This window comes from Corythoichthys intestinalis, chromosome 12, assembly GCF_030265065.1.
Source record: "Corythoichthys intestinalis isolate RoL2023-P3 chromosome 12, ASM3026506v1, whole genome shotgun sequence".
NCBI classification, from domain to species: domain Eukaryota; kingdom Metazoa; phylum Chordata; class Actinopteri; order Syngnathiformes; family Syngnathidae; genus Corythoichthys; species Corythoichthys intestinalis.
The window spans coordinates 31,782,256-31,803,864 of NC_080406.1; the positions used below are offsets into that span (position 1 = coordinate 31,782,256).

Here is a 21,609-nt window from a genome sequence, read left to right on the forward strand (position 1 = left end):
TGTCTCATATAAATAACAAGTATTTATATAGATTAATGATTACGATGAAATCAGGCAGACCATTATGAGGACGAGGTACGTCTAACAAACCCAGGAGTTTCAAATGTATTGGGTGCAAGGAACCTCTGATAGAGGAGAAAATCTTCTCATAATCCTAACATCAATTAAAAAATAACATAAGAATTCAACGAATTTAACTTCATTGAAAAATGAAACAAAGAACATTTTCAAGTTACAATAAAATTTTACCCCTAAAAAACAAGGGGAAAAAAATAACATGAAGATGCATTTTGTCAAAAAATCCTTTTCACATGATAAAAAACTCAGAATGCACCGCACCAAAAATGTTTGTTCGAAAAAACACACACCAAATAAAAACTTCATGTATAATTAGTAGCAAACAATTGTACTGACCCTCGAGGGTCCCCAAAATCCAGATTGACTGGAGTTGTACTTACAGTGCTGAAGTTCTTCTGATTCTCACGAACTCTTTGCATCTCAGGTGTGTCCAGAACTGGGACATAGTGGGACATGGTCTTCTCCGCCTCTTCCTTGTACTTTTTCTGTTGGGATGAGCACATTCTGGTTTTACACATGAGCCCTACGAGACCCAGGTGGGTCAGGTGGTGGACAATCTACCTGGCTGACAATGGTCTTCATCTGCTGAGCGTGAATGATGTCCGGAGTGTCGATCACGGTGGTGTAGCTGGCTCGGTCCATCTCGGCCGTGTGCTTGTACTTGGTCTGATGGATGCAAAAGTAGAAATCAGTTGTGGCGGAGTGACAACTATAAATCGAGAAATTACAAAACTGAGCAGAACTTAGGCTTGGTTTATGCTGCAGATCTTAATGCACAATTCCGATTTTTTGTAATATCTGTTTTTTTTGGCATGCCCGTCCAGACTGTCTTTGTCCATTGAGCCCGTTCAAGTATTATGCATACGCACTAATTCGCAGTCCGACACGCGCTAGGCAAACTGACCCGCATCTGCAGAAGCATCAAAACAAATAACTGCACTGTGCGTGCATGACGCACACATAAAAGCCTTATGTGTGTGCGTCAGTTTGCCCCGACTCGGCCGTGCAAGCAATACTTTAATATTGCTCATTTGGCACACAGTTCGAAACCATTATCAGGCTAATCCTTTTCATTATTGTATTTAAAAAAATTTTTTTATGACTGTGGTCAAGCCCGCCTCGTACGTAGTAAAAGCTAAGCGCTAACTCTAATGAACAGCTAAATCATTGCCATCTTGCGTGCCGCTCTCGCTCTTTGATGACGTAATTGCTGTATGAATTCCGATTTGGGAGACTTGAGAGTTCAGGCCGCCGCCACATTCTGGAAAAATGTGGCGGTGTGATCGGATTTAAACCACATACGATGACAAAAGCGACCTAGATCGGATTCAAAATGGTCCACTTCTATGCAACTTGTCCCGTTCAGACCGTCAAGTTAACGCCTCACTCGAGTCGGAAAAACACCAAAAAATCGGATTCGTGCATTAAGACCTGCGGTATGAACCTAGCCTATGTGTCATCTGGAAAAAGCAAAAGCTAGGCATCCTCCCAAATCTCATTGGGAAATGCTCAGGGACAACAATTGTAAAGGTTGAGCACAATCCAAAGTTATTCTCATGAATCTGCCTTTGTGTGGTCAAACCATTTTCAACATCATAGGAAAAGTGTTAATAGCGATTATACTGCAGTTTGGTGTGTTAAAAACGATTATCCTGTGGTGTACAGTATATTCAGAGTCGTGTCTTGTATGTAGTGTGTTAAAAGCAGTGTTGGTAATCTCACTTTGAAAAAGTTATTAGTTACAGTAAGTGGCGGACTTGGCAATTTTGGGGCCTAAGGCGAAAATATCCAGGAGTCCTCTTCTTGGGTCAGGGGTTAAAAAGGTGAGAAGGGTGTGAAGGAAATATGTTCCGGTAAACTAGAGCTGTCCTAAACATCAAATATTCCCCTTTTACGATTAGTCGACTAATCTAATAATTTTTTTTTTTTTTTTTTACTAATTTAGCAAATGAAATTTTTGTTGAGGCTTATTAATTCACAAAACCATTTTGGAATAATTTTTCTTTAACAAAGTATAAATAATCATGTAGATAACAATAATTAATCACAAATAAACAATGAGGTTAAATGCTGATAGCATTTACTAATGCAAAAGAATGGAAAGTAAACAGATTCAGAACAATGACTTTGCCTTTCCAATATTATTCAAAACAATTCTTAAAAAAAAAATCTAGCATTATTATTATAGTATACTACTACTGTATGTATAATAGTAGTATAATAATTATTATTATTCATTGCCAATCATATTTGTCATAAAGAGTGTCATTTGAAAGCTATTCTTATTGTAGAATCTGTATTCTGTAGTATTTACTCAACATATTAGACTATTAATTCTGAAGTATGTGGGATTAACTCCAGAAATCGTTATTTATATGACGAACATGACGTGATTTTATTTTGAAATGTTAACCGGAGGTACTGTACGTTCACTAAACCGCTAACCAAAAGCTTTACACTCCGTAAAAAAACAATCATCGTCATTGCTTGTGGTGTCACTAATAGATTTAATTTTTTTTCGTTAGCAAATGCTGTTAACCAGCTGTTGAGTGTTATTGTATGACTGATTGGAACTGTACTGCATTGTTTCACCACAGGGTGTGCTGTCGTGTATTTTATGTTCGGTGTGAAGAAGAAGAACAAAGTTAAAAGAGGCATTAGCGGCCTGTTCTCAACTTCTCACTCACTCACAGCACTTTGGCTCTCATGGAGAGCACGTTCGCTCATGTGTTCGAAATAAACGATAGCCGACGTGAAAAGTAGCAAGTGAGTTGTAAAAATATCGATCTTAGTGGCGTGAAAAACGCGGGAGAGCTAAGTGAAGCTAACGAACAGCTAAGCGGAGCTAAGCAATGCTAAACGGAGCTAAGCGAAGCTAAACGGCGCTAAATGAAGCTAAGCGACTGATACTCAGTCCGTCGTCGTGGAACAGTCCATTGTAGTGCGTGTGTGTGGGGGTAATATAAATGCAGCATTCAAATGGCTTTCTTTTTTGTTTTGTTATTTTTTTGTTTGGTATGGTGACATAATTATACATGACGAATAGTTGGGGGTGCTGCTGGCTCCGGTGGCCCAAGCCCTTGCTCGTTGGGGCAAGGGCAACTGGTTGGAGCCCCCCTACTGGTTGGGGGCTCCCTACTGGTTGGGGGGCCTAAAGCGATCGCCTACTTCGCCTGAATAGTAGATCCGCCTATGGATACGTCATTCAAGAAAGGTTTAGGACAAGTAACCATTTTTGGTGATAAAACAAAATATTTATATATTATAATATTGTAGCGTCTACAAGGACAACACCAACTTGGTGATGACAATGCACACTCAGCAGGAAAATAGTACATTATTTTCAATTAATTGTACCCACTTGGTAGCCACAAACTGTATGTAAAGATGCCCGAGAGTTTAAAGTGACACTCGCCACGCTAAATGCTAATGCTAATGAGAACACCAATGCTATGCTAATGCTCTGAACCACCTAGCCAATCATCATTGTGTTTGCAACGGCGTCACTAACCCCTTCCCTCCTCCCCCTACCACTCTGCTCGCTCAGGCAGGCAGGTAGGCAGGCAGGCAGACGTGTGATAAAAACAGACAACTTGCATTCATTCAACCAAATTATAGTAACGCTCCCCTTCACATCCTCAGTAACGGTAAAGGCTTTGCAAAGATGGGAAAAGTAATTACCGTATTGGCCCGAAAGTAAGACGGTGTTTTTTGCATTGAAATAAGACTGAAAAAGCGGGAGTCGTCTTATATTTGGGGTCTAGACATTATACCCATTCACAACGCCAGATGGCGCCAGATATCAATTGAGCGAATGCTGAACTTGAGGAGTAATGTTCAGTCATGACAGATCTCAGCTACTCTCAAGTTTAACCAGTTTGCATTATTTTATTGCAATGTTTTTCCTTATTCAGATTTGTTTCAAGACTACAATTACAGTTAGACCTCACTTTGATGGTTAATGCAGTTATTGCAATTTTGTTGTTTTATCACAATAGATTGGTTTATTTACATTTCAACAACCAGAAGCCATTCATTTACGAATGTGATTGCACTTTTTGCACTTGCACTTATTTAAATGTTCCGATATTAAGATTTGAATAAGGCTTTTTCTCTCTAATACCTTATTGACCCGAATATGTACTGTAATTGTGTTCTGTATAAAAATTAATTTGGTGTACAAAAAGTATTTTTTCAAACTTGAATTTTGAAAAAGAGGGGGTCGTCTTATAATCAGGGCCGTCTTATATTCGGGCCAATTTGGTAATTAGATTACTCACTACTGAAAAAAAATAACACTGTTACACTCTAACGCAGTTATTAACAACTTTAGTTAAGAGTGATCATCATGTGGTGTGTATGGTGTTTGAAAGAGATGTTCATGTTGTGTGTTTATTCAGAGCGATTATCCTGTGGTGTGAAGTGGATTATGTCCTTCAGTTTGGTGTGTTAAGAGTATTTATTCTGTGGTGTGTAGTCAGAGTGAAGGATCCTCATGTGGTGTGTGTTTACAGTGATTATCCTGCATTTTGTTAAAAATGACACGTGGTGGAATTTAAGAGTGTTGAGTGTGTTAATCGCACATGATCATAATTACATACTTCCAATCCCAGTGCATACATTGATGTACAGCCATGGAAATTATGATCGATTCTGACCTGACTGAGGATATCGGTGGCATTCCTCGCCCGCATGAAGTCGGGTGTGTCAGTGGCCAATGCCAGCAGTCCCTTGCCCTTAATCTCTTGCTCCAGCGACTTCTTATACTCTTTCTGCAAATGTCACACATAACGTCACACGGGAAGAAACTAAACTGCTTTGCTCAATGGCGGCCGAGGCCAGCAAGGAATTTTTTTTTCAACTCATTCACACTGAGCAGGGGAAGGCTGCAAAACCAAAACACTTGGTGAGTTAGCTGAATTGGATTGACTCACTGGCTGCCATTGACAGTGATGACGTCAATGGCAGCTGATAAGTTAACCAATGCTAAATTGACATTTCTGTTCAAGCTGGGGAGGGAAAAATCAATATTACAAACAGAAGTTATCGGGGGAAAGAAAGTGTGTTACGGTAGAATTAGTGATTGACCCATGATTATTTGGAATGTTGTAAAATATAATATTTAACACACTAATCTGGCTTGAAGAGCTGAATTTACTCCAGAAGTCTGTTCCACCTCAAATATTTTAAATATTTCAGGAACTGAATTTGTAACAAAAAGATGAGGTTTTGTCTAATGCCTCCACCAAGTTATTATCCTATGTGTCAAAATAAAGCATCTAAAAAATTGTTCATACTTAAAAAAATTGTTAATACTGTAGTGATTTTTACTGGATATATAGCGAACTTTACTATTCATGAGTGCTAATTCATTATTTTTTGGTTCAGTTTTTGCACCAATTGTCTTTCTTTGCTGATATCCTTGAAATGAAAGTGTATTTAACAAGCCAAATGAAATCACATTTGTTCCATTTCCATTTATCAAATCACTAACTGTTTTTGTTTCTGAATTAACTCCAGGACATTATTTGTCGGAACTCATATCCGTGCAAAAACAAATATTACGGTAATCATGACGCTGAAAAACCCTAGAACATACTTGGCAAACCACATATTTTTTCCTTAGTTTTATTGTCGTCCCAGTTATAATTTTTCATTGACTATCACCCTGTTAATATTTGACTTTTAGTCGAGGTTGTTAAATTCAAATCTGGGCTTTGCCTCTTCTGTGTAGACTTTGCATGTTTGTTCCTTATTTTATTCTTTTAATTTAAGATATTTCCTCTGATAAATTTGTGAAAAGCTATTAAACATGACCCCCAAAGTTTAAAATATATTATCATTAATGAGGAATTCATAGATATGATAGATGAAGCGGTTAGTGATGTCATCAAGCAGGGACACAAGGGCCTTCCCTGTTTGTTTTAGTGCTGCAGGGAAGTGTGGCTAAACGGTTCGGACAGCCAGACAGCGGGTCGTACCTCGCACAGGATTTGAGTGGCATTCCTTGCTCTCAAAAGCTCGGGAGTTTCCTCCAGCACAGTTAGCCCTTTACCCTTCACGCCCTCCTCTAGATCCTTCCTGTACTCTTTCTACAGGACGGAAGAAGAACAGAGAGACTGCGGAGGGCAGGCCAGGCACCAAAAATCAAATGTTCAGCACAAAGTCACCAGGCTTCCCCCAAAAGGTCTAAGCCAATAACACAAATCCAATTTGGTTGGGAGACACCGGTGACTTTGGCAAAGAATCCTTGTAACAAACAGTGAACCAATAATGAATTGGACAGCATGGAAAGAACTTTCACTTCATTACAATAATACAAACAAGAGTGCATGCGGCTGTAAAGTGAAAGTGGATGCAGGTTGACATAGAGAATCTGGAACAAGGTACGATTAACGTTTTGTGGTGTCACATGCAAATATAACACACAAGGACAGACACACCAAACAAAAAACAAACGAACAACAGTTCGTAGGCTGAAGGTAAAAGGAAAGTTGTTGCCTTTTACTTAAAGATTTAAATCAGCAGTGCATAACGCTTGAAAATATATCAAATCTGTAATTTCCAAAAATGTCAGAAAATGATTTAATGTGTTTTCCATGCCAGTTGGCGCCATTGGCACTGTCACCCTCCAAGGAAAAACGACAAGTTTTATTAATTTATTTTCATTTTCAAAATACTAAATGAAGTTTACACCTACTACAAAAACATCGTGCTGGGTAAATAATATCTACAACATGTTCTTTTAATGACATTAAGAAAGGCCACATTTTGCAAATTGTACGTTGTCAAATTACAAAACCATTACATTGAAAATACCAAACAATGTCCTCTTTTAGTTAATTATATTTGCGTAAACTGAGGCTACGTCTACACTAAGATGGATCATTTTTGCGTTTATAAACGCCCCGCTGCTAAACGGGGTGCCTGCATTTGTGCAGAATATGCATGTGCAAAAAGGAACAGCCGTCATTGTCCGCGCGGGGGCTAATTCTGAACCAGAAGCTTATTATTTTTCATAGGGCTGTCAAAATCATCGCGTTAACGGACGGTAATTAATTTTTTAAAATTAATCACGTTAAAATATTTGACGCAATTAACGCACATGCCCTGCTCAAACAGATTAAAATGACAGCACAGTGTAAGGGCCACTTGTTACTTGTGTTTTTTTTTAGTTTTGTCGCCCCCTGCTGGCGCTTGGTGCGACTGATTTTATGGGTTTCAGCACCCATGAGAATTGTGTAATTATTGACATCAACAATGGCGGGCTACTAGTTTATTTTTTGATTGAAAATTTTACAAATTTTATTAAAACAAAAACATTAAGAGGGGTTTTAATATAAAATTTCTAGAACTTGTACTAACATTTATCTTTTAAGAGCTACAAGTCTTTCTATCCATGGATCGCTTTAACAGAATGTTAATAATGTTAATGCCATCTTGTTGATTTATTGTTATAATAAACAAATAAAGTACTTATGTACCGTATGTTGAATGTATATATCCGTCTTAGTATCTTATCTTTCCATTCCAACAATAATTTACAGAAAAATATGGCATATTTTAGAGATGGTTTGAATTGCGATTAATTACGATTAATTAATTTTTAAGCTGTAATTAACTCGATTAAAAGTTTTAATCGTTTGACAGCCCTAATTTTTCAGCATTGTTCTTCTACGGACATATTCAAGCGTAAAATTTACAAGCTCTTTCAGTTGTAAAGGACGAACAGGGAAGCCGTGTCTGTACCATTCGCCTCCATTGTTTACAGTACCGCAAAAAAGTGGCAATGGTGTGCTTCGAGATGTCACTTCCTTTGTTTCTAATTATTATACGAATACCACGGCTATACCAGACGGCAGGTCCGTAGTTTATGAAATGGCACTACTTCTACCCCTACACTACATTACCACTACCCATTGTTATAAAATCTCTGGACAAGAGGTTCATTAGTGTAGCCCACTTGCCGTACAGTCTAATTACATGTTTAAGGCCATTATCCATCCTAGTGTAAACGTAGCCTGAAAATGTGAGAATTTTAGTCTCAATTGTTGGGTTAAAAAAAGTTTCCATGTCTAATCAATGAATTCTAATATTACTAAGCGGAGTATAGACGCACTATAAAACACGATGTTAAGTCAACAATGTTAATGTTGAATTTTTAATGTTTACTTAATGACATCCAAAATGCCACTTTTTACAAAATTTTTACGTTGCCACTTTACAAAAACGTCAATGTGAACATACAAATCAACTGAAATTTCAGTTTATATTTGCACATAGACTCCACCATAAGTTGACAAGACAGCTTCCACAGACATTGCGCCACACCTTCCCGTAAGGGGCCTGACCCAGGCAGAAGTTGAGTTGGCTTTCGCTGTGATAAACTCAAACACATCCTGCGTTCTAATGCCGGATTTAAGTGGAAATAGGACAAAGCTTTTACTGCAAACAAGCAGGAGGGAGAGTGTCTCAAGAGTGATTTGGTCGAGGATTCAAGGTAATTATTACATTTTTCGCACCAAGCATGCACTTTGAAACATTCTGGATACAATGAAATGAATAGAAAAAAATTGGCCTAACTTAAGCTTGAAATATTTACGAAAAATGAATGATAACCGCCCGATTTTTTTATTTTAACCAAGAGTCTAGAGTAGTGCTGCAACGATTAATCGATTAACTCGAGTATTCGATTAGAAAAAAATCATTCGAATTCAATTTTGCTGCTTCGAGTATTCGTTTAATTAAAGTGGCGTTGTAATGGTTTATTTTGAAAGTGTTTGCATTATTGATTTGGGTGGATACACTGCTCTCTAGTCTGCCTCATTTCACATGGCTGAATATGGCTGCTCCCTGTTAAGACCAACATAAGCAAATTTTTTGTTTGAGCTAATGTTTTTTACAATGCATTCTTAATATAGTTTATAGGTATATTTGGCTGTTTTTTTTTTCTGGGAATATGTATCCGAACCATTTGTTAAGAACATTGTAAAAAAAAAAAAGTTAGCATTTTATAGCATTTAAGCTAGCGGACGTTTGCTAAGTAAGTTAGCCAATTGTTCTTTTGTTGTACATAGATCCTCATTAAAAAAAAAAAAATATATATATATATATATACCGTTTGAGGCCCAGCTCAGGTATTTTAATTTTTTATGTTCCTTATCCCATAACACGATTATTTGAACTAACTAACTAGTTCATCGATTAATCGACTACTAAAACAATCGATAGCTGCAGCTCTAGTCTCGAGTGTTTTACGTTCATATCTGAAGAAATTCCGTGATCTAAGCACTTATTTACAAGAATTTTCAACTTTAAAAAGCTCTTTGTTTTGTGACGGCCGCCATGTTGGATTACACAATACTGTAACTTTTGCTTGAAATATTTACGTAAAATGAACGATAGCTGCCCGTTTTTTTTAGAATCTAGACTGTTTTACGTTCAAACTTATAGACATTCTGCGATTTAAGGATTTATTTACAAGAATTATAGACTTAAAAAGCTCTTTTTTTGCGACGGCCGCCAAGTTAGATTTGTATCTCTACACAACAGTGGAATTTAACCTAAAGAAGTTGCGATTGTATATAGAAAAATGCTAATTTTGCTTTTGTTGAGTAAAATTAAGATGATTCTGCATGCTTTCCACAAGTATTAAGTTTCTGATGTGAAAATTGAGTGATTTATTAGCTGTTGAAAACTATTTTGGGCAAAAACTTTTATGATGTGCTAAAAATTGCTATTGACCTTGAAAGCATAGGTGATTATCTGTGCATTTGGTGATTTTTGTGCATCTAGCGTAATATATTAGAATTTCATAGCCATTTTAAGTTTTGTTATACTTGTATAAAAAAATAATCGGGATTTTATTAGAGAAGGACTTTGAATTTTTTTATGTCGGTGCTCATGGAGACTCATATATGCCTAAGGGAGCTGATCGTTTTGGCTTTAGGTCGCTATCGGCTTTGGTTTTGAAATAGTTGAATTTTAAGTTTTTGAAAATAGGCCCCCTACGGATCGGCCCCGAGCCCCGTGTCCCGTCAACTGATAGTGCAGTCTATGTGTAAACGTAGCCTGAAATGTTAGAATTTTAGGCTCAATTGTTGGGTTAAAAAATGTTGTCATGTCTAATCTATGCATTTTTTAACATTACTAAATGGAGCGTAAACGCACAATAAAACACGATGTTAAGTCAACAATGTTAATATTAAATTTTTAATGTTTACTCAATGACGTCAAAAACGCCACTTTTTATCAAATTTTTACATTGCCACTTAGAGAACCGTCAATGTAAACATACAAAACAGTCCTGTTTTTAGTTTATATTTGTATAAACTGAAAATGTTCGAAATGTAGGCTAAATTACTGTAAAGAAAAAATCCTGCTTCTAAGTTATTCATTTTGACACAACCATAAAATCTAAAAGTTGAGTAAATAGAAAGACGCTCTAATGCCATGTAAATGGATGAAATAATACTTTTTGGGTAATTATGTTACGGCATCATGTTAACTTGTCGTTCTGAGCTCAGCATTTACACACTCTGCTTTTAAATCCATTTATCTTTACCAGCAAATGAATACCTTTAGTGGTATTTCGTTAGCATTTTGTATTTAGTGTGTGTAATGTGGATTCATTCACAAAAAGGTGATGAGGGGAAAAAAAGTAGTGGAGTCGTAAGCTAGTATGATTAAAAAGGGAATAGGGTGAGATGAAGGTAGGAGTACTGGAGGGTGTTTTAAAGGGGGTTCAAGTGGTCCTGTGGTTACCTCACTGGCTATTTTGGTGGCATGTCTGACATGTATCATGGCGGGCGTGACTTCCAAGCCCGAGAGGTTCTTGCCCCTCATGGTCTCCTCAAAATCCTTCTTATAGTCTTTCTAGTGGCCGCAAACAAGACAGGAGCACACACACACGCACGTCACATACATACATCATGACACTTTGATGGTGTCTGTGTGTGCCTTGTGTGCGTCTGTTATAATAATTTGTCCTGTTGGTTATAATCATTTGATCATGCTTTCCTTTCCAACCTGAATAATACCGCCATTTCGAATAATTGGACAACAACTAAATCATTTACATTAATTATGTTTTCGGCTGGCAGCTAAACCATATATTTCTGGAAATTAGATAAAAAAGGATTTTTAAAATTTGAGGAAAATTTTTAGGTATAATGAAATGATATAAAAAATTAAAAAAAATACAGATTGGGTTAAAAAAATGAAGGAACTTTGTTAGCAAGTAGATTAAAACTTAAAAATGAAAAGTAAAAACTGAAAAATACAATACTAAAAATAATTAAAAATCATAATATTACTATGGATTACATTAAAATACCAATACTTATTAAATAAATAAAGCACAATATGATATTTGAGAAAATTCTTACCATTTAACTTACTGAAATATACTGAAATATGACATATGTCAAGTAAATTGGATCAAACTAAAATTGTCAACTACATTAAAAATAAAATAATTAAAAATAAGACTCATGACCTTATTCTGAAGAATTGGATTTAAAAACACTAAACTATATATTTTATTTTATCCCTATTACATAAAAGATAAAAAGTGAAAATTTCAAAAGTCCACAAGCTCTACAGACTGTAGAACAAAACCAGTTAAAAAACCACAGACAAACAAACAAGATCCTCACATAACGTCACATCTTCTTCACTGCTCTATCTTCACCCAGAGCACATTACAATTGGATTACGTGTCACACGTAACAAATAGGCTTACCTGGCTCTGCATGTGCTGTGCCTCCTTGGCCGTCACGTATGTTGGCGTCTCAAAGTCCAGCATGGCCCTGCCTCTCTCCTTCTCGTACTTCTCCTTGTACTTCACCTGTTCACATCAATTTTCGGTCACAAACAGTGGAATCAAATAAACACAGTGCTGAGTAAAACAGCTTGTCCTCAATATGTCACTTGGGTTACATTTCATGACAAAGTAGACACCCCAAAAATATGTCTGACGAGGTCTGAGGTTTTTCCAAGGTTGTTTTTATGGGGTCGGACTTACTATGCTCTGGAGTTCCGAAGCCTCCTTGTGATGGAGCTGCTCGGGTGTGTCAGGAATCACGTGGTAGTGACCCCTACTCTCCTCAAACTTCCTCTTGTAGCAGTACTACAGCGCAACGCCCGTCAAAAAGAAGCAAAAGCAGCAATTCTACCACTAACCAATGTTTCAGTCCAAGGCTGAGCAGGGTCTTAGTGATGTCAAATGAAAATGTTCACACCATTGAAATGGATTAAAAAGACATGATTTGAGTTACAGAGTTATAAATACATGAACTATTATCAGAGGTGGGTAGTAACGCGTTACATTTACTCTGTTACATTTACTTGAGTAACTTTTTGATAAAAATGTACTTCTAAGAGTAGTTTTACACAGCCATACTTTTTACTTTTATTTGAGTACGTTTGTGGAGAAGAAACGCTATTCTTACTCCACTACTTCTGGGCTACACTAGTTGTTCCATTTTTCCTCTTTAACTCATTTGCTCCCAAAAACATATAAATACGTTCTATTTTTAATTGTTTCAGTGTCCCAAAGACGTATTTATACGTCTTTCACATTTTTTTTCACAAGAGAAATCTCTAGGTTCTGATGGGACTTACTCCAAAGCACAATGCTGAAAAACAATTCTAAAGCAATAAAACTGGCCACTGGAAGCCAGTAGCGCATTTGGTAAGACCCGCAACCCGATTCAACGAAACGAACGGCCGGGCCGCACAGCCAGGGCGCCGGCGGAAGACGACCGAATGGACGTCCAGGATGCCAGGCGGCGGACGACTGAGCAGAACAACCAGGAGGACGCCCGGGATGTCATGCACTGGATGACCGAGCAGAACGACCAGGACCACCAGCGTTGTGGGTGGCGTGGCTCAGTGGTAGAGTAGTTGTCCCCCAACCCAGAGGATGTGGGTTCGATTTACTGCCCTGATGAACTCGCCTAAGTATCCTTGAGCAAGATACTGATACCCCACATTGCTCCTGGTGCTACGTCACCAGTGGGTAGATGGCACTGTAGTCTAAAGCGCTTTGAGCACCTTGAAAGATGGAAAAGTGCTGTACAAGTATAACACCATATAACACCATTTACCACCAGTGCAGCGGACGATGCCGTTGAGTCCGTGCTGGTCGCCGAGCAGAGCCCGCTCCGCCGTGCTCAGCCGCTCGCGTCCCCCGCACCCTCCAGTGTCCCACGATTCAGCCGGAAACGCGCACGGCCAAACCAGTTCCCCCCTCAGGAACACAAGTTCCTCAGGCGAACTCTGCCACGAGGCAGTGGTCACCACAAAAGAAAGACAAAAAAATCCATCTTGATGAGACAGGCGGCGATGAGGGAAAAGTTTACCCCGGCTGTCGCGGCCACAACAGCGTCATCTCTCAGTTCAATAGTTTAGTTATGTGTAAATAAATCGTTACTTTGCTACCAAAAGCTCTTTTTGTCTTGTTGTTTGTTATTTTGTAGAAGGAAAACATTATTCAGATGTTTGGGATGTAACTAAAGCAAAAAATAGCTGTGTTAAAGTCGTTATGTTTGAAATGTATGCTTTTACAAAAAGCTCAATTTCTCTATTTTTTCATCAGAAATTGGAAAATTGCTCAAACTAAGCTATTTTCTAATGCTGACTTCTAAAGAATGAAAAAAAGGTATGAACTAACTTTTTTTCCTGCTGATAGAAGAGACTCTAATCTTTCTTTTGGTGGGTTCCATGTTCATATAGCAATAGAACATAATTTTCTTTGAGCCTTGCAAGATCAGTCAAAATCCAGTAAAACGGCCAGGAGCGAAGGGGGTTGCACCGGTGAAAATGGCTGGGAGTGACTGAGTTAATCTACATATTAGATATTTACTTTTTTACTTGCCAGAGACGCCAACAGTGGCTCTACCAGTTTCACCAATGAGACATCTCAACAATAATCACATGAGTCCATTATACCAATCAGACTCAAGCTTGTTCTATGATCACACCGATCTGTTCAATCACATGGCGCCCTTAAAGCACTGCAAAAATTTAAGTATTTGACACAGAGTGCAGCCATTAACATGACTCAAAAACGCAGATTTTAATCTCTCTCCCAGATTTTATTGGGCACCGATTGACAATGGAAAACCAGAGATCTGATCCTTTTAGTTTTATAATACGAAATATGTTGTCTTCACGATAGGGCAATCATGCTCATAGGACAATTAATGCTTCATTTCTGTAGTTTTTGGGGGGGGGGGTTTCGCCAGAATTCATTGATTTGTTTGTATTTCTTTTTCCTCAAGTGGTTATGTAAAAGGTTATTGCACAGTTTAATAATAACAGTTCATATAGATAACTTTGTGCTGAGAAAAAAAAAAACATTATTTAGAAAATAATCAAACAGCCTAAGCAGTTACTGACAATGTTACTCATTACTTGAGTGTTATTCTGTCAAAATACTTTTTTAATTGTACTTGAGTACATTGTTTGGATGACTACTTTTACTTCAGTAATATTATTTGGAAGTAACGCTACTTTAGCCAAATTTTTGGCCATTCTACCCACCTCTGGCTATTACCATATTGGCCCGAATATAAGACGGTGTTTTTTTACATTGAAATAACACTGAAAAAGAGGGGGTCGTCTTATATTCGCGGTCTAGACATTATACCCATTCAGGACGCTAGATGCCGCCAGATATCACTGAAGCGATGTTCTGTCATGACAGATCTCAGCTACTCTCCCCATTCACGACACTAGATGGTGCCAGATACCACTGAAGCGATGTTCTGTCAAGACAGATCTCAGCTACTCTTTTTAGTTTAACCAGTTTGCATTATTTTATTGCAATGTTTTTCCTTATTCAGATTTGTTTCAAGACTACAGTTACAGTTAGACTTCAGTTTGATGGATAATGCATTTATTGCAATGTTGTTGTTTTATCACAATTGACTGATTTATTTACATTTCAAAAACCAGAAGCCATTCATTTACGAATGTGATTGCACTTGAGTTTACATATTTAAATGTTCAGATATTAAGATTTGAATGAGGCAAAATAACATGCTTTTTCTCTCAAATATATTGTTATAATCATTTGTTTCGGATGTACTGTAATTATTTTCTCTATAAATATTAATTTGGTGTTCAAAAAGTCTTTTTTCAAACTTGAGTCTTGAAAAAGAGGGGGTCACCTTATAATCAGGGCTGTCTTATATTCGGGCCAATACGGTATTATTTAATTAATTAAAAAAAAAATGTGCCTGTTTTTGCCAATTAGAATAATATGGAATTTAATGGAATGATTATACTTGTGAAATCAGATTAAGACGTGAAAATAAAAAATAACATATACAATTAATAGATTTCTCTCAATTAGTATAAAAAATACATTATGGATAAATATTTTGTTTAAAAATGATTCCAGTTGTGATTTAAAGTTTTTTTTTGTTTTTTTTTTAATAGAAATATGAGAAAACTGGAATACCTGTAACTGAATTATAGTCACTTATGACAATTTTACAGAAAAAACAAAAAAACAAAAAAAACCCCTAATAATTAAAATGATAAATAAAAACTAAAGAATGTTAAATGTCTACTGTAAATGTTTGTGTAAAAGTAATTTGTGACAACCAAGTAAAAGTGTTTGAGAATTTAGTTCAAAATTTGTCCGCAGATAAAATTCGAATTACACAAAGACATTTCTGCTGATGATACATTAAGTAATAAATACTATACACATCGATTCCTACATAAAAGTAAAATTACACACACACATATATATATATATATATATATATACATATATATATATATATATATATATATATATATATATATATATATATAGTGCCTTGCAAAAGTATTCGGCCCCCTTGAATCTTGCGACCTTTCGCCACATTTCAGGCTTCAAACATAAAGATATGAAATTTAATTTTTTTGTCAAGAATCAACAACAAGTGGGACACAATCGTGAAGTGGAACAACATTTATTGGATAATTTAAACTTTTTTAACAAATAAAATACTGAAAAGTGGGGCGTGCAATATTATTCGGCCCCTTTACTTTCAGTGCAGCAAACTCACTCCAGAAATTCAGTGAGGATCTCTGAATGATCCAATGTTGTCCTAAATGACCGATGATGATAAATAGAATCCACTTGTGTGTAATCAAGTCTCCGTATAAATGCACCTGCTCTGTGATAGTCTCAGGGTTCTGTTTAAAGTGCAGAGAGCATTATGAAAACCAAGAAACACACCAGGCAGGTCCGAGATACTGTTGTGGAGAAGTTTAAAGCCGGATTTGGATACAAAAAGATTTCCCAAGCTTTAAACATCTCAAGGAGCACTGTACAAGCCATCATATTGAAATGGAAGGAGCATCAGACCACTGCAAATCTACCAAGACCCGGCCGTCCTTCCAAACTTTCTTCTCAAACAAGGAGAAAACTGATCAGAGATGCAGCCAAGAGGCCCATGATCACTCTGGATGAACTGCAGAGATCTACAGCTGAGGTGGGAGAGTCTGTCCATAGGACAACAATCAGTCGTACACTGCACAAATCTGGCCTTTATGGAAGAGTGGCAAGAAGAAAGCCATTTCTCAAAGATATCCATAAAAAGTCTCGTTTAAAGTTTGCCACAAGCCACCTGGGAGACACACCAAACATGTGGAAGAAGATGCTCTGGTCAGATGAAACCAAAATTGAACTTTTTGGCCACAATGCAAAACGATGTTTGGCGTACAAGCAACACAGCTAATCACCCTGAACACACCATGCCCACTGTCAAACATGGTGGTGGCAGCATCATGGTTTGGGCCTGCTTTTCTTCAGCAGGGACAGGGAAGATGGTGAAAATTGACGGGAAGATGGATGCAGCCAAATACAGGAAAATTCTGGAAGAAAACCTGTTGGTATCTGCACAAGACCTGAGACTGGGACGGAGATTTATCTTCCAACAGGACAATGATCCAAAACATAAAGCCAAATCTACAATGGAATGGTTCAAAAATAAACGTATCCAGGTGTTAGAATGGCCAAGTCAAAGTCCAGACCTGAATCCAATCGAGAATCTGTGGAAAGAGCTGAAGACTGCTGTTCACAAACACTCTCCATCCAACCTCACTGAGCTCGAGCTGTTTTGCAAGGAAGAATGGGCGAGAATGTCAGTCTCTCGATGTGCAAAACTGATAGAAACATACCCCAAGCGACTTGCAGCTGTAATTGGAGCAAAAGGTGGCGCTACAAAGTATTAACGCAAGGGGGCCGAATAATATTGCCCGCCCCACTTTTCAGTTTTTTATTTGTTATAAAAGTTTAAATTATCCAATAAATTTTGTTCCACTTCACGATTGTGTCCTACTTGTTGTTGATTCTTGACAAAAAATTAAAATTTTATATCTTTATGTTTGAAGCCTGAAATGTGGCGAAAGGTTGCAAGGTTCAAGGGGGCCGAATACTTTTGCAAGGCACTGTATATACAGTATATATATTAATTTTCTAAGTTAAATTAAAAACAAAAACAATCTAGCCAATTATATTGAGAAAAAAATGTTGGGAAAACAAAGAAACCCCATATACATATGAATATGTATACACACACATATACATATATATATATATATATATATATATATATATATATATATATATACTGTATATTGCCTATTAGATGGATGAAATGCTTGGTTAAAAAAATCTGATGTTTTCAGTTACATGAAGAATAATGAGGTTTAAAAAAAAATAAAAATAAGAATTCCCAGGTTAAAGAGAGGAAGTACTAGTTGTACTAAAAGTGGGAGATGAGTGAGGTATGGATCACTACCAGATGAAGTCAAAGAGTTTAAGGTATGGAAGGATGCTACGGAGTGTTATACAGGAAGTGGCCACATGTGTCTTCCTGTCAGCAGATGGTGAAATGAAATGGGTTAACAACGATGTCTTACGTCACTGGACAGCTTGCTAGTGCTCAGGCCGTGCTGCATAGACAGAGACTCAGCCATGTCGGTCACAGGCTTGTGGAGCTTCTTCAGGTCACTCTTGTACTTCACCTACAACAAAAACCACACCATTCCACCTGGAAGAGTCTCCATTTAGTGACATAATAGTTGCTTTGGAGGGTACTCACCTCACTAGCCAGCGTGTGGGCATCCTTGTATGTCTTGTAAACCTTACTCTCCTTTAGGTCATATTGCGGTCTCTTTCCCTTCATTTCCTTGTCAAACTTCTCCTTGTACTTCAGCTAGTTGGGAGTCAAAGCAGAAAACAGTCAGGGAATCAGATCAGCTACAAATCATGAGCCACAGACTTTGTAATTCATTTTGAGGGTGAAACACTCCCAAGTGTTCGAAGAATCCACATGAACCTCATATATAACAAACATACTGTATATATGAAAGCGAAAGGTAGTACCATAAGAAAAATTTGCAGTCCTCAAGCGAATCATTTTGGCTTTTATTGGACACGTCTCAGAACAAAAAGTTGTGCCAATAAATCATGGTAATGTTTCAAACGGTTAGTGTTAGCCTTTAAAATTGTATTGTTATTATCGTTAATATAGTTCATAGACTCCACCATCAGTTGACAAGACAGCTCCCACAGACATTGCGCCACGCCTTCCCGTATGGGGCCGACCACGCAGAACGTTGAGTTGGCTTTCAATGTGATAAACTCAAACACATGCTGCTTTCTAATGCCAGCTTTAGGTGGAAGTAGGACGAAGGTTTTACTGCATACAAGCAGGGAGGAGTGTCTCAAGAGTGATTTGGTCGAGGATTCAAGATAATTGTTATATTAAATAGCACCATGCGTGCACCTTGTAACGTTGTGAATACAATGAAATGAATAGAAAAAATTAGCTTAACTTTAGCTTTAAATATTTACGTAAAATGAATGATAACTGCCTGTTTTTTTTGCTTTTAACCAAGAGTCTAGAGCAGGGGTGTCCAAACTTTTTGCAAAGGGGGCCAGATTTGGTGTGGTAAAAATGTGGGGGGCCGACCTTAGCTGACGTCCTTTATGTAGGACAATATATTTAAGCAAATTTTAACAAGCCATTCTGTGTGTAACATTTGCTTTATTATTTCTTTTAATTAATAAATTCAACAATCTCACAACTAGCCTTTGTGGCATTCTCTTTCGACTCTCAGACTCTTGCGAAATCCTGTGAAATTAAACTTGCTTCAAGTTGCTTCAATTTCTCGCTATGTATCTTCCCTGTAATCTTGTCGTACATGTCAGTGTGTCTTGTTTGGTAATATCGCCTCACATTGAACTCTTTAAAAACAGAGACTGTCTCTTTGCAAATGAGGCAACAGTTGTTGCGTATTTTAGTGAAGAAATAGTCCAATTTCCACCTATCCTTGAAGCGTCGGGCGTCGCAACCAACTTTTTTTTTTTTTTTTCGCCAGTTTAGAAAATTGGGAGTAAAGGGTCACACGGGGTAATGTTGCTTAGAGTGCTGCTGCCTTTTAGTGGGTAAATGAGGAGCAGCATTTAGTGTGTAAGATACTTCAAATGCTGGTAACAGTACCGCTGACCAATTTATTAAGTCTGTGTGTGGGCCAGACTTTATTGATTTTATGACAGAGGCTGGGGGCGGGATGAAATTTGACCACGGGCCGCATTTGGCCCCCGGGCCGGACTTTGGCAATGTCTGGTCTAGAGTGTTTTACATTCATATCTGTAGAAATTCTGAAGAATTTTCAACTTAAAAAGCTGTTTGTTTCATGACTGCTGCCATGTTGGAATACACAATACTGTAACTTTTGCTTGAAATTATTAGATAAAATGAACGATAGCTGCCCGTTTTTTTTTTTAGATTCTAGACTGTTTTATGTTCATACCCATAGAAATTCCACGATTTAAGCATTCATTTACAGGAATTATCAACTTAAAAAACTTCTTGCGAAGGCTGCCATGTTGGATTTTGTATCTCTACACAATAGCGGAATTTAACTTAAAGAAGTTGTGATTGTATATAGAAAAATGCAAATTTTGCTTTTTTTGAGTAAAATTAAGAGAATTAAGATGATTAGGAGTGATTTGGTTGAGGATTCAAGATAATTATTATATTAAATAGGACCATGCATGCACTTTGAAACGTGAAAAAAATTAATGGATAAAATTAGTGTAACTCTGGCTTGAAATTATTTACATAAAATGAATGATAACTGCCCATTTTTTGTTTTTAACAAAGAATCTAGACTGTGTTACATTCATATCTATAGAAATTCCGCGATTTAAGCATTTATTTACAAGAATTTTCAACTTAAAAAGCTCTTTGTTTCATGGGGGCAGCCATGTTGGATTACACAATGCCGTAACTTTTGCTAGAAATATTTAAATAAAAGAAACGATAACTGCCCGTTTTTTTGCTTTTAACCAAGAATCTAGACTGTTTACGTTCATATCTATAGAAATTCCCCGATTTAAACATTTATTTACAAGAATTTTCAACTTAAAAAGTTCTTTGTTTTGTGACTGCCGCCATGTTGGACTTTGTATCTTTACAAAATAGCGGAATTCAACCGAAATAGATTGTGATTGTATATAAATATACTATATACACATATATATATACAATATATATAAAATGGAAATTTTGCTTTTGTTGAGTAAAATTAAGATGATTCCGCATGCTTTCCTCAAGTATTAAGTTTCTGATGTGAAAATTGAGCTATTTATTAGCTGTTGAAAACTTTTACTGAGTTAAAAAAAAAAATGAAGTTGCTATTTTGGGCAAAAACGATGTGAAAAATATGATATGTTAAAAATTGCTACTGATCCTGAAAACATAGGTGATTATCTCTGCATTTGGTGATTATTTTGTGCATCCAGCGTAAAATTTGAAAAATTTCTAGTTTTGATATACTTGTATAAAAATAATAACCAGGATTTTATTAGGGAATGACTTTGACTTTTTTAAAAAAAAATTTTATGTCGCTGCTCATGGAGACGTGTATATGCCTAAAGGCCGAGTTATACTTCCGCGTCAGACCTACGCCGTCAAGGAAGAATCGAGTTACGACCCTACGCCGTAGCCTGACGCGCACCTCTCGATTTTTCTAACCTTCGCGTCGCGTAGACGCGTTGACGTAGCGAAAACGGACTGTGATTGGTCCGTTCAGACTGTTGTTTCCGGGCGAAAACACCGCCATTGTAGAATAGAATCAAACATTATTTTCTACACGCAAAAATGCACCAAGCCGACGGGAGTATCATCGAAGAGCGTCGAAGTCTCGTCAAGAAATTATTATTGTGACTGCCAAATGGCAAGGTCGGCGATCGAAAAAATAAATAAATGGAAGAACCACCGAGACGTGGGTGGTCGGAATCGAGTGGCCACACGAAGCGGTGACACAGTCGGCCAAAAACTGCCAACTTTTTATCACTTTATGTCGTATTTTTGGTTGGTGCACTTCATCATTTACTGTGTACATATGTTTCAAGTATATGAAGAATAAAGCACAGATTTGGTGTCAAAAGAGTTGTTTTGATCTTTAATTTTCAATAACAGACAGTTCACACACACAATACATCATCACTGA

At 37.2% G+C, this 21,609-nt stretch overlaps 1 protein-coding gene across 18 annotated transcripts in view; it reads right to left on the bottom strand.

Annotated features, from left to right (window-relative positions):
• Positions 1-21,609, bottom strand: part of neb (nebulin) — a 106,266-nt gene that overhangs the window by 16,762 nt on the left and 67,895 nt on the right. For 13 of the 18 annotated variants that reach the window (XR_009066279.1, XM_057851876.1, XM_057851890.1 and 10 more), the window contains 9 exons: positions 18,189-18,302; positions 18,007-18,111; positions 12,104-12,208; positions 11,822-11,926; positions 10,843-10,953; positions 6,060-6,170; positions 4,737-4,850; positions 640-744; positions 459-563 (listed from right to left, as the gene is read on the bottom strand). Coding sequence is in view for 17 of the 18 variants with exons in the window: in XM_057851876.1 (XP_057707859.1) it covers positions 459-563; positions 640-744; positions 4,737-4,850; positions 6,060-6,170; positions 10,843-10,953; positions 11,822-11,926; positions 12,104-12,208; positions 18,007-18,111; positions 18,189-18,302 (975 nt within the window). In the remaining variant the exon portion in view is untranslated. The remainder of the gene's footprint in view (positions 1-458; positions 564-639; positions 745-4,736; positions 4,851-6,059; positions 6,171-10,842; positions 10,954-11,821; positions 11,927-12,103; positions 12,209-18,006; positions 18,112-18,188; positions 18,303-21,609) is intronic. The other 5 variants (XM_057851880.1, XM_057851882.1, XM_057851884.1 and 2 more) reach the window with 5 other exon arrangements.